General features: G+C 32.0%; 1 protein-coding gene across 1 annotated transcript in view; it reads right to left on the reverse strand.

Annotated features, from left to right (window-relative positions):
- Positions 1–389: 389 nt before the first annotated feature.
- The window catches only part of DDX4 (DEAD-box helicase 4), a 53,944-nt gene continuing 40,463 nt past the window's right edge, over positions 390–13,870 (reverse strand). The window contains 5 exon segments of the mRNA XM_074282499.1: positions 390–650; positions 4,414–4,527; positions 4,705–4,975; positions 5,735–5,834; positions 12,356–12,501. Coding sequence (XP_074138600.1) covers positions 564–650; positions 4,414–4,527; positions 4,705–4,975; positions 5,735–5,834; positions 12,356–12,501 — 718 coding nt within the window. The 3' untranslated portion in view covers positions 390–563.

Here is a 13,870-nt window from a genome sequence, read left to right on the forward strand (position 1 = left end):
TATTCAGTACGTTTACAAGGAAAGCAGAGAGACTACAAAAAGTAATAGCATTTGTCATGTCATTGGGTACAGAGATCACATTTCAAGTATTTAACAAACTTCACCATATTTAATTATTTAAATAAAAATCACTGAATCTTACACTATTGCTTTTAAAGGTTTCTTTTAAGGAAAAATAAAAAGGACCCAATAATTTTTAAATCAAAAATGTTTCACATCTTTTCTTGCTTATTTTATAGGCTCAAAAAGCACTATTAATATTTTAAGACTTAATATAGATATGAAATATGTCAAACTCCTAAATAATAAAAGAGGTAAACATGACATTTTAGAATGCTTAAATCTTTCCAGTAAACACCATTTGTATTAGTAAATGCAACAGTTCAACATTTAGCATTTCACATAACCAGCCAGTAAAGAATTTTATTTTTTTTAAAAGGAGGGAAGATTACAGGATGGACAGGGAGTTACCAACAGTGTCATACTTTCTTTAAAATTCAAAACTCAAAACCATCTTCACTGCATTTTCAAAACTATTATCTGGAACTTGAATAATTCTGGCTTTAATCCCATGACTCATCATCTACTGGATTTGGAGCTTGTGCAGAAGAAAACCCTACAATGTTCATGCTGCTCTTGCCTTGGTAACTCTACAAAAGAAATTGAAAAAGAAAATTTTGAAACTGTCCTGTTAGTTCAACCTCATAATATAGCACCCTAACCCAGAATGAGAAGCTTCCCTCCCAACAATTTAGAATAGAATTTAATTCTAATTGAACCCAGAATAATTTAAATTAGAAGATTAAATAACAAGTTAAATAAATGTTAATTTTTTCTAAAAAAAATTCTATTTTGGCCCTTGAGCACCTTCTTAAATGAATAGGCAATAATAACTGTATTCATATCAAGTGCAGTAAAAAGTAAACATTCTAAAATTATGGTCAAAAAGCAAATAGTCTTCCCTATTATAGGATTTTAGAGATGAAATAGGTTTTAACAAGGTTGATGTTACTAAATTACGCATTTCTTTTTCCTGCCAGCTAAGATGACGGAAAATTAACACTACAAAAACTTACAAGCACTAACCCCTAACAACTTAAATTCCTCATCTAACTCTCTCAAAAACACTGCATCTAATAATTTTCTTGACTTGCCTAAATGATAATTTCATCCTTCAAAAGGCAAAGAAATAATAATGGAGAAATTGCATTTCTTGTAAGAAGGAATGGATCACTTTCATAGAAAAGAAAGAAAAGGGGCTGAGGGAAGAAGAGAAATGATCATATTCTAAGACCAAAAAAAAAAAAAAAAAGGAATTCTAAGCATGGTCTGACATATATACCTAGACTTTGGGGGAAGCAAATTTCAATTGGTTCACAAAAAATATGGGTAGTAAACATGTAATAAAACAAATCTAATTAAAAAAATGGCAATAAGCATTGTAAAAATCTCATGGAATAAAATGCTTCATGGAAGTCTGACTAGACGGAGGGTGGAACACTAATTCCCCTCCCAAAGCTTTTCTTTACAGAGGACAGGACCTGAATTTTCCAACTCACTCTTCACTTACTAGTGCTAGAGTTGAACTCCACAGAACAAGTTGTGCCCAAGTGATACCCTTCTTGTTTTCCAGCTTCCTTCTGTGTATTGTTTATTTCCTCCATTACATTGTAAAATAATATAATTTTACTCCTTAAAAACAGTGATTGTCTTTCCGTATTTGCATCCCCAGTGCTTAACAAAGTGCATGGCACACAATAAACTCGTAATAAGTTTTTACTGACTTGAGGAAGAAGGGAAGAAGATGCTCGAGAATAAAACTGTGAAGACAGAGGTTCTAGTGATGAAGTAAAAAACGGTGTTTGTCCAAAGATAGCCATGTGGATGATGCAAAGGAGATTCACCAGTCAATTTAGATTTTTAAAAGAAACGTACACAAGATAGAAGTGGGTTCAGTTAACAGAAGACAAATTCAGGAATGTTCACAATCCTATGGAAATAGTGTTATGGATGCTAAAGGTCAGAATTAATTCTGACCTTGAGGTTCCCAAAGTAGCTTACAGAGAAAAACAGTAACAACAACAACAAAAACTTTTTAAAGGTTTTATACTGGAAGAAAAAGGAGGACCCAAGAAGGGAAAGGATCTTTGTTTGGAATGTAGAGAACAAGGATAAGTGACAACCAAGAAAAGATATGTCTCCACAATTCTTGTTTCTTTGATCTTTTAAGAAAATCAACCCATACTGGGGAAAAAAGAATAAAAATGACTAAGATAATGTTGATAACCAAGATAAGTAAGGAGATAAGAGAATTCCCTTTAATGAGTTCACATCTCCTGACCCAAATGAAATACATCAAGTCTTATTAAAAAAAAAAAAAAAAAAAAAAAACATGCATGAGTATTATTGCTGAGATACTATCGACAATACCTGAAAGATTATAAGAAGGGTAAGTTATCTCAGGATTTAAGGGCATATGCTGTCTTGGTTTCAAAAAAGGAAAGAGAAGAGTCTGCAAACTATAGACTAGTGGGCTTAATGTGGATTTCTGGAAAAAGTCTATAAAGTATCATAAAAGAGACCATTGGTGAATACCTTAAAAAAAGAAGCACATTACAAAAAGCCAGCATATCGCTATCAAATTATGTCAAATTAATTTCATTTTCTTTGATATAACAGGATTACCAAATTAATAATAGATGAAGGAATGTCGTGGAGACTTTATTATTCTTAGTTTTTAAAAGGCTTTTATATTTCTCATACTTTTATTGTAAAAAAAAAAATGTGGATTTAAATGATAAAACAACCAGAAGGATTTAAAAATCACTGCATGATGGAACTCAAGTAGCTGCTAATGGATCATGGTCAATGTGGCAGGGCATCTGTAGTAGAGTTTCCCAGGGATATGTACTTGGCTCTGTGCCATTTAATATTTTTGTCAATGACTTGAAGAAAGAACATGAAACAGTATGGTCATCAAATTTGCAAATGACACAAAAATGGAGGACATGTTTAATACAATGGATAACAAATGCATTATCCAAAATAGACTAGATAGATAGATAGACTAGAGAACTGGAATAAATCTTGTAAGATGAAATTCAATGGGCCTAAATGCTTTGGACTTGATTACGATACAAAAATAGGGGAGGGAAGACAATTGTTTTGAAAATTATTTGGTCGTTTTAATGGATTGAAAGCTCCTTATATTTCAGAAGACTCAAGGGCTAATAAGGATATTTGGGATACTTTTAAGAGGATCATAGTTTCCAGGAATAAATGTCATAATCCTATTGTACTCTGTCCTTGTCAGAACTTAATTGGAATATTATATTCAAATCTGGGCATCACAGCTAAAGAAAGTTAAAGATCAAAAGAAGAAGGTTAAGAGTTAAGAAACTGGTGTATGAAGGACTGTCCCACAGAAGAGAGTTTCTACTTGTTTTGTTTGGCCCAAAAGACAATGTAAGAAGCAAAATTAGGTTAGGGAATTCTTTCCAAGAGCTAAGAGTTTCCCCCCAAAAAATGGCTTGCCTCAAGATGTGGTTAGTTTCTTAAAGCACAGGTTGGAAGAACACTTTCTGGGAATGTTTTAAGGTCCCTTATAATTCACAAATTCTGTGACATGGTTGGAGAGCAGTTTTCCATTTAAAAAAAAAAGAATTAGGGGTTTTATTAGACAGCAAAAAACAGTATTTTAATGGCAATCAAGAAAACTAATGTGATCATGGGCTATATTAAAAGCAGTATAGTTTTAAAGAAAAAGGCGATAAAAGTCTCATTATTCTCTGCCCTGGTCAGAACATAATTGAAATACCATATTCTATTCTGGGTACCATGATTTAAAGAGTTTATTACTAATTAATACGAATACTATCCATAAGAGAAATAAAGCTGATAATATGCCTGAATTCCATGCCACATAACTTTTAATCAAAGGAAATGTAAAATATTTAGTCTGGAGAAGAAAAAAAGGATGTACAAAATAATTATTTGAAAAACTGTCATTTAGAAAAGAGATTTAACTTTGTTCTTTTTTTCCTGCCTAAAAGCAGAACCAAGAATGATAGGTAAAATTTACAGAAGCAAATTTTGGCTTGCCATGAAAAAAAATCTCCTATATGATGAGACTTATCCAAAGATGAAATAGACTAAGTTGGCAACTTTTCTAAGTTATAAAGAAGTTTCTTTTTAAAAGACAGACCAAATGTGCTCAGAGCTCTCTTCCAAACTCTCAAATTCTGTGATTTCAATAAGTTGGAAGAATCTAAGCATATATATCTGTGTGTATGTATTATTGTTTAAAATATTATACAACAATATTCATGTCATTTTCATCACAGTTTATCAAGATTTGACACCTGCAACTAAATTAACTGAAAATATTTCTGAAAAACAATTTTTTTCACAAACCTTTCGAGTATCAACTGAGGCAAACACATTTCCCCTTGAAGTGCCACCACTGAAGCCAGGGACATATGTACTGAAAGCAATTTCTTCTAACCATGCAGGAACATCCTGTTGAGCCTAAAAAAACCACACATCTTAAAACCAGCAATTACTATCCTTATATCTAAAGTGTACAATTAAATAATCAGAATAGATCCTATCTCCTGAGTATTATTTCACATGTACTCAAAACTTTTAAATTTTACATCATAAAATGTGAGAAATTTCTTATATGTTTATTAGAACAAAACTTACATCTGACAGCACTTTTACTAATGGTTGTGCTAAGTGGCTATCTGGTTCTGGATCAAAGAAAGAAATAGCTTTGCCAATGTTGCCACAGCGACCAGTACGTCCAATTCGGTGAACATATTCATCAATAGTGGAAGGAAGGTCAAAATTAATTACATGCTGAACATTTTCAATATCTAGGCCTCTGGCAGCTACTGATGTAGCAACAAGAACTGGACACTTTCCACATCGAAAATCCCCAAGAGCTTGCTCTCTCTCCCTTTGTTCCCGATCACTTAGAGGGAAAAAAAAAAAGAGAGAGAGAGAGAGAAAGAGAGAGAAAAAAAGAGATAAAAGTATATATTAAAATATTTTTTTAAAAGTCAAAAAAAAAAAAAAAAAAAAAGCTCTTGAATCCAAGTAATCTGACTCCTGCAAATGAGAAGGCTAACATATATAAATTATAATTAGTGACATAAGCTAATTTTAATTAATCTATTTCTTAGGAAACATTTCTGAGATTAGGATCATAGTTATAAAGCTAAAAGGGACTTCAGAACTCATACAATCAAAAATAAGGGAACTAAATGAGATTTAGGGAAGTTAAATGCTTTACCTAAAAGCAGACATGCAAAAAATTGGATTTGAACCTACGTTCTTCTAATCCAAGAGTTGGTATTTCTTACACTGTACCAATGTTGCCTCCTGAGTCCAATTTTAAGTATAAACATTTAACATTAAATTAATGGTCTGCTGCACTGACAAATTCCTTAAGAGAAGGGATTGTATAATTCTTTGTAATTATGCCACCAGCACCAAAAAACAAGCAGTTATTTAGTGAATCTTTTACTGAATGATAAAAGCTGGATTAGTTAATAGTAAAAATGTTTTCAAGCCATCCTATTATCAGAAGAGTTAAATTTAGCAGAGGAGAAGGCAAAGAAATAAAATACCACAGGGTCAAAAGCTTAAATCCAATGGAGTTAAGGCCACCATGCCAGTCAATTATAAGTAATTATCATTATAGGTTAAAAAAAAAAAAGTTTTCACTTACCCATGAATACTTGTTGTTGATATTTTTTCTTGACAAAGAAAAGTTGCAATAAAATCTGCTTTTTTCTTAGTTTCAACAAACACCATTGTTCTTTCCTCACCTACAAAGCAACATAACAGGGTCAACAGCAAAATACAAAATTAATAAAGGGCACAATAGGTGTCATATTAGTCCTTAAAGCAAAAGTTCTTAATTTTTTTGTGTCAGGGACTCCTATGATGCAACCTATGGACCTTTTTTCTCATATCAAAAACATTTTTAAAGCATCTTACTATGTTGCAAACAACACATTAAACACACAGAAAGTTTTTAAATGGGCAAAATACAGAGAACTACATAAGAAAACCAACTATAATAAAATATAATTATCAAAACTTTAAAAACAAATTCAGACACTAAGTTATGAACACTTGCCTTAGAGACATTCTTTTGTTTTTCCTGTTCTATAATATAATTTATATGATACCTAAAATGCTTCAAAAGCTGAGCTGTTTTTAACAAAAATATGCAAATAATTTTTAAGAAATTTAAATTGTCATTTCTGATTAAATGCCCTAAAGCCAAGAACACACATTCAATATAAAATATATCAAGGTATTTTAAGATAAAATATCAAAAATGTCATGGAATCACATTCTAACAGTACAGACTATTTAAAACCATATTCATCTAACCATTTAGAAAGGGAGTGGACTACATATTTTGTCATTAGTTCATTTAACATTCAGTAACATTTAATTGTAATTAAACTTAAAATTCAGTAACCTTTATTATTCAGTAACATCTTCAACTATTAAAAAAAAGGGAGAGTTTGACAAGGGAAACTTTCAAAAAAATTTTGCTGATAATTTTCAAAAATTTTGAAAATTAACACCAGTGAACTAGTCAAAAATGTTTAAACCACTTTATCTGAAGCATTAAAAATAGCTTTTAATAGATTTTAATAAAAATTGCAAAAACAAATTCTGTTTTTCACTTTATGTGCCAATCTAAAAATATAAAAACCACTTAGCAAAATGATTTCTATTTTAGCACGGGAATAAATAGGAATAAGATGAAAATTAAATTAAGTTACTTAACAATTTAAGTTGACTATATTGTCCTGGTTTTAAAATGTTTAAATTTGTAAAAATCCAATGTAGCCATAGGATTTCATTCATTTGTTCTTTTGACTGTCTCTTAATTATGTGACCACACTATCTCCCTCTCCCAATCTCATCCCTATATTTCTGACATTCTTTTTTAACAGTAGTTTATTTTTTCTAATTACAAATAGACAATTTTTAACATTCAATTTTATAAAATTTTGAGTTTCAAATTTTCTCCCTTCCTCTATCCCCTTTACCTTCTCCCTAAGACAGTATACAAATTTTATATGTATGTGCAATAATGAAAGACATATTTTCATATTAGTTATCTTATGAAACTAGAACCAAAACAAAAGGAAAAAACCAAGGGGAAAAATAAAGTGAAAATCATATGCTTTGCTACATGCAGACTATCATTTCTCTTGGATGTAGCTGGAATTTTCCATCATGAGTCTTCTAGAACTGTCTTGGCTATGATGGAATTTTTTATACTACTTCTGCATAATGCTTAATCTGTAATGTGCTGCAACCTGCTCAAGCCCACCAAGTGCCTCTCCATTCCTCTTTGGGTAATACTGGCTTAAGTCTGTAGTGGTTTAAAAAATGAGTCTTTGTTTTGGGAAAATCTTGGAATCATTAACAAAACTGGACAATCTTCCAAAGACAACTGAACTCACTGTCTTCCTCCTGGCTCAATTCTGAGTCTAATTTAATATCCATTTGCAATGTCAATCCCACAGTCCTGCAGGTCAACCACCCAACTCAATATGTTAGTCTCAACAACAGGCATTTTTCATCCACTTGATTTTTCCTTCAGAGTTGGAGGGAACTCCTGAAATGATGAGATCACAGATCCATTTCAGTATGAATACTTGGTGTTTGCCATATTCAAGATTTCCTGACTGTTATGCCAAAAGAAAGAATTCATAATATATAGGCACGAGGCTTTTAGGAAACCTAACAGTTTTTTGCTTTTCATCCCTTAATCCCAACTCTATTTTTCCACTGTTTCCTCCTTTGTCATTAGGTACATTGAAATCAAGTGAGTATAAGAGAATACTGAAGGATCTAATTAAATTGTTTGTAGAATTTTTCTACTTCATCCTCTCCAACAGATTCTTGGCACATGAGCTAAAATCATCTATGATAAAATCTGCTTATGAACTGTAAAGAATATGAATTGACACTATGGAAAAATAAAAATCCAATCAATTTCTGATGAAGTTAAATAAAGATCTTAACATATCTCTGACTTAAGAGGCTTGGAGAGACTTAAATCAACTGTTGCTGAGTGAAATGAGCAGAACCAGAAGATCACTATACACTTCAACAACAATACTGTATGAGGATGTATTCGGATGGAAGTGGAAATCTTCAACATAAAGAAGATCCAACTCACTTCCAGTTGATCAATGATGGACAGAAATAACTATACCCAGAGAAGGAACACTGGGAAGCGAATGTAAATTGTTAGCACTACTGTCTATCTACCCAGGTTACTTATACCTTCGGAAGCTAATAATTATTGTGCAGCAAGAGGGTGGTATTTACACACATATATTTTATCTAGGTTATATTGTAACACATGTAAAATGTATGGGATTGCCTGCCATCGGGGGGAGGGAGTGGAGGGAGGGAGGGGATAATTTGGAAAAATGAATAAAAAAAAATTAATATTAAATAAATAAATAAAATTTAAAAAAAATCTCTGACTTGCTAAAGTACTTAGTATTTTTTTCTATTAATTTTAATACTTTAAAAAATACAAGGGACCATAATTAACCATGTTCTATGATTTTTTTCTCTTCATCTAAATAATAAATAGTTCTTCCTTCAGGGCAAAAAACACACCTCTTCCTCCTCAATTTCCCTACTACCTTAGCCCTGCAACCACTGCCCTCCCCCAAAAAATTTTAATGTTTAATATGCTGAGTATATTTCCTACCAAGGTACATATTCCTCCACATGATTTCTATTTGACAAGTAGAACCTAGACCTGAGCCAAGTGAACTAGAAGGGATTAACTGCTTCTCAAGTGGGATGAGGCAGATCTAAGGAAAAACTGAAAAAAACTACTTTTATTAATAGAGGGAAATCTCTCATTTCCAGGAGAAGTGAGACATCAGTTATACTTGGTCCACAGAAAAAATTTAATTTTTTTTTCTGTCCCCACCACTTTCTAACCTCCATACCAGTATGTTATTTTCCAGAAGTCCCACAAAATTGCCCCATTTCTACTGTCCCATGTTACATAATTATCTTGCTTATTCCAACTAGTTGGGAAAAACAAACTAGTTCATCTATGTGAATGTCTTTATTAATAATGTGAAAAGTGAATAGTTTTACTCCCTTAAGTCAAATAATTGAAAGGGAGTTTGAAAGAGAGTCACTTTCAACTTTACTTATTATTCCCTTACATAAAAGCCATCATTCAAAAGCAAGATGGGAAATCAATATTCTCCTTCCTTCACAATTCCAAAGTTTCCTTCATTACTCTTTTCCAGAAAGAGAAAACTCATTTTCCATTCATGGAAAGCCCAGCCTACTGTCCTATCCAAATTTCTTCCCTGTTCTGATTCAAAACACATCAGATTTGACATATATAAGGTAATAAGGATAAGGTTTTTAAAACAACCTCTCTAGAGTATTCATTGCACAGAAACTCGTGGATTACAGATTCAAAGATTTTCAGAGGGGCTTCACAACTATTCCCTAACCCAGTAAATTCTCTATCTCCTGACACTAGAAAATACTTTAGCTATATATAAAGGTAAATAGTAATTTTGCTTAATAATCATACCATGCCAAAACTGTTTTTTTACGCTAATTACAGTACAACTATCATTCATATTTAATTTTAGATTAAATTTTAATATTGAAACACTAAATTTTATGCTGTTTTCCTATTTTGTTGTTGTCATGGTCATTAAATACCAACTTTAAAAATTTACAATGATGCCAAGTAGACACTATTTTAAACTAGTATAACACTTAACTATAAGAAACACAAAACTGCTATTTCTGGTATTAAGGTAGAATAGAAAAGAATAAAATAGAAGAGCAAAAAAAAATGTGAAAACAGCTTATCTTCTTAATATTTACATAAGCTGTGTGACCTTGCAAGAAAAAAATAATAAATTAAGCATGATTTACCTAAAACATTTTGTAGCTTTCTCCTAGTTTTTTTCAAAATCATTCACATATTTCTTAAGTAATCCATTTGTCAATTACTTGGTGTAACCTTAGTCAAATATCAATCAAGAATCATTTACTAAGTTCCATCGTGTGTCAAGAACAATATTCAAGATATACAGGCCCCCCCCCCAAAAAAAAACCAAAAAAAAAAAAAAAAAAAAAACAATAGGCCTTACCCTCAATGAACTTTCATTCTAACATGAAAAATAACTCCTCTCCAAAATTACCAATGATCCCTAAAATGACCAAACCTAATGGCCTTTTCTCAAACCTTATTTTTCTTGACCTTTCTGTAGCACTCTATGTAATAGGCCACTCCTTTCCTCCTAGATGATCTCCTCTCTATGGGTTTTCATAACAGTATTCTCTCTTGCTGCTGCCAGCTATGTGATCATGCCTTCTCATTCTGCTTTACTGGATCACCATCTTCATGAATTTCTAAATGTAGGTGTAGCTAAAGCTCTATTCCTGGGTTCTCTTTGCTTTTCTCTCTACACTATCCCATGAATTTACAATTATTTCTTCTTTTAGATCTTCAAATCAGCACTTATCTAGTAATACTATTATTATTTTTGTTGTTCTTTGTATGATACTACACCTCCCATCTCTTTGCCTTTACACTGGATATCCCCTATGCTTGCAATGGTCTCCATCTTCACCTTCATTTCTAATAATTCTTGTTTCAAAAATATTTATAGTATGTATACATATACACACATGTGTTTGAATATATGTTTATTGTCTGGGCAAAAAAAAAAGTTCTGGGAACAGCTAGGTGAATTGTCCTAGGAAGATTCTGAAAATTACCTGGCACTGAGGTCTTTTCTTGAACCAAACTGCCAACCATTACAACACTACTGCACAAAGGACAACTCCAATAGTCTGGCTACACTGTTTGAATACCAAATGAGTACTTGCCAAAAATAAAAGTTCTTTATGGAGAATTCATATGGGACAAGCACTCCTAAGGTGGTCTGAAAAAGCAATACAAGAACACCTTCAAGTTCTCTTTTCAGAATTTTAGAATCAATTGGAGGCACCAGCACAGGACTGCCCCAGCATGATGTGCCCTTATCAGAGAAGGTGTTGTGTTCTATGAGCAAAACAGAACTGAAGTAGCCCAAAGGAAAAACAAAATGCACAAAATTAGAGAAGCCACCCCAAATATTCATGACCAATGGCAGAGCACTCTTAAGTTTGTGGACTGACATGCTGCAACTCGACTCTAATGGTGATCTCATTTTGGTACTCTTCAAAAACCAATGTACCTAATCTCATTTTGGTACTCTTCAAAAACCAATGTACATATAAAATATATTCAAAATGAATTCAACATAATGGGGCAGTATAGCCTTGGGGGAGGGAGGAGAGGAAGTCAGGGAAAAGTTCTTATAGAAAATTTAATTTGACCTGAATTTTGAAGGAAACCATAGATATTCTAAGAAGCAAAAATGAGAAAGGCATATATCTCAGGCATAAACAGCAGCCAAACCTGCCTGGCAAACAATGGATGCTTAATGAATGCTTATTGACAGATCTGTGTAACAAGTCATGGTGTTGGACTAGATGACTCTCAAAGGAATCTTCGTATATTTAGTACATAAAGACAAAGAGGACAAGGGAAATCTGTCAGAATTAGTGTATTTAAAAGAAACATTCAGTGAGTGGTGAGGACAGATACAAATTGTACAAGGTGAAAAAAAAAAATGAATGCCATGTAGAAAATAAAATGTCTGACAAAGTGCCCAAAGAGGTAGAGGTGAATAACTCCTCTTCAAACACAAAGAAAGCCTATACATATTGCAAAGGCAAAAAAAAAAAAAAAAAAAAAAAAAAAAAAAAAGAATAGAATAGAATAGAAAGATTAGAAAAGAGATAAGTAGTAATGACCCTCATCCTTGGGGGTTGGGGGGAAGGGATTGGATTCAAAAGCATAATCAAGATAGCATAATTTTAGTGAACAAGATATAGTTCAATATCAAGACAGTTTAGAAATTCCATTTTCAGGGATAATTATTTCTCAGGGAGAATGATTTCACATATCAAAAGTCAAATTTTAAGAAATATACAACTTGTCATGATAGCAGAAACAAGTTCTGAACCGAGTCTGAAATCACCACATTTATTTTCAAAGACTTCAAAGCAACCTGAAAAACGAAAGCAGAAATTATCTGCATTTTCCTTTAAAATATATAGAGAAAAACATTAAGATTATTTGGGAATCAAAATCCAAATATTTTATTCTTAAAATTATGTAGCAAGATCTTTAAATATTTCTTAATGTCAGTAAATTTTTAAGACTAAATTCATTACAAAGAGTAAGTGTATCAAATATTACCTATATTTCGTAGAATTTCAACAAGCTTTTCGCGTTTTGAATACTGGCCAACTTGTAGAACAGTCTGTTGAACATCACTACAAGCTCCACCCACTTGTCCAACAGCAACAAACAAATAGTCAGTTTTTAAAAATTCTCCAGCCAATCTAGAAAGAAAAACAGTAATTATTTCATCTCTAAAGTGTTTCTTCCCCCCAACACTCTGTAATAATTTTTACTCTGGTATTCTTTTAGGATTAGTTAAAAATTTACTAGATGGCTGTTTCTATTTCAATCACAGATAAACATGTGTTGATTAATACATTTATCAAATACTATATGAAAAGTTAATTATTAAATGAATAAACATAAAAACTGGAAAGAATGAATCAAATTAGGACAAGAATAATACCAAGCAACTTTGGGAACTTAGTTCTACAAGATAATTGTCACTTTCAGTCACATAAAATTAGCTTATAGTTCATTATAAAAGCTAAATCAAATTACCAAAAAAAAAAAAAAAAAACTGTATAAATAGTTATGAACAGGGCAGCTAGGCAGTGCAGTGGATAAAGCACCAGTCCTGAAGTCAGGAGGGCCTAAGTTTAAATTCTTCCTAGATGTGTGACCCTGGGCAAGTAAGTCACAATTCCAAATGTCTCAGCAAAAAATAAAAATAAAAATAAAAAAAATTACATAGGAGATGATGAAGTTATCAAATAAAACAATATAGAAAAAAAGACCCAAGACAAAGTTATGAGATATATCTATTATTTTTAAGTGGTGTAAAAGACATAATGATTAACCAAAGAAAACTAGTAAGTGGCCAAACAAGCAGAAGGAGAATAAAGAACAGTATTAAGAAAATTCAGAAAAGAGAAACTATTTAAGAGATCCAAGTGGTCAATCAACAGTATCAAACACTACAGAGAGCAAAAGATCTTTAGATCTGGAAATTTGTAAACCCTTGATAATTATAAAGATTAGCACTAAGTAATGCAGTGGATAGAGTGCCAGTCCTGGAGTCAGGAAGACTGAGGCAGAGATAAAATGATAATAAGATTTTAAGCAGATAAAGGAATTTCAGAGTTTTTGATCCAACAAGTAGAACACTTTATGGGTCAAGACCAAGCATCCCTGTGTGTACCTGAAACAGAATGGAAATGGAGGTTTATAAGTATTGAGGAATTTATGGGTCTTAAGAGGCAAACTATAACTAAAAACAAATGACTACAACAATGGGGGCCTAAAACCAAAGATAGGAGATCTTTATTATAGAATAATAATAATAACCCACTGGGACACTGAGAAATTAATTGATTTCTCTGGGATCCCATACACAATATATGTCAAACATAATATTCAAAATTCAAATCTTCCTGATTCCAAAGAGAACTTTCTATCCAAGACTATATCACAAAGTGCGGAAATAAAAGTTATCACAATATTAAAACATTTGCTAATGAACTGATTTAATATTTAAGTCATTCCTTCAAAAGAAAATGGTATAATTATCAAAGAATGAAGAGAGTCCCC

Source organism: Sminthopsis crassicaudata, chromosome 1 (genome assembly GCF_048593235.1).
Source record: "Sminthopsis crassicaudata isolate SCR6 chromosome 1, ASM4859323v1, whole genome shotgun sequence".
NCBI classification, from domain to species: Eukaryota; Metazoa; Chordata; class Mammalia; order Dasyuromorphia; family Dasyuridae; genus Sminthopsis; species Sminthopsis crassicaudata.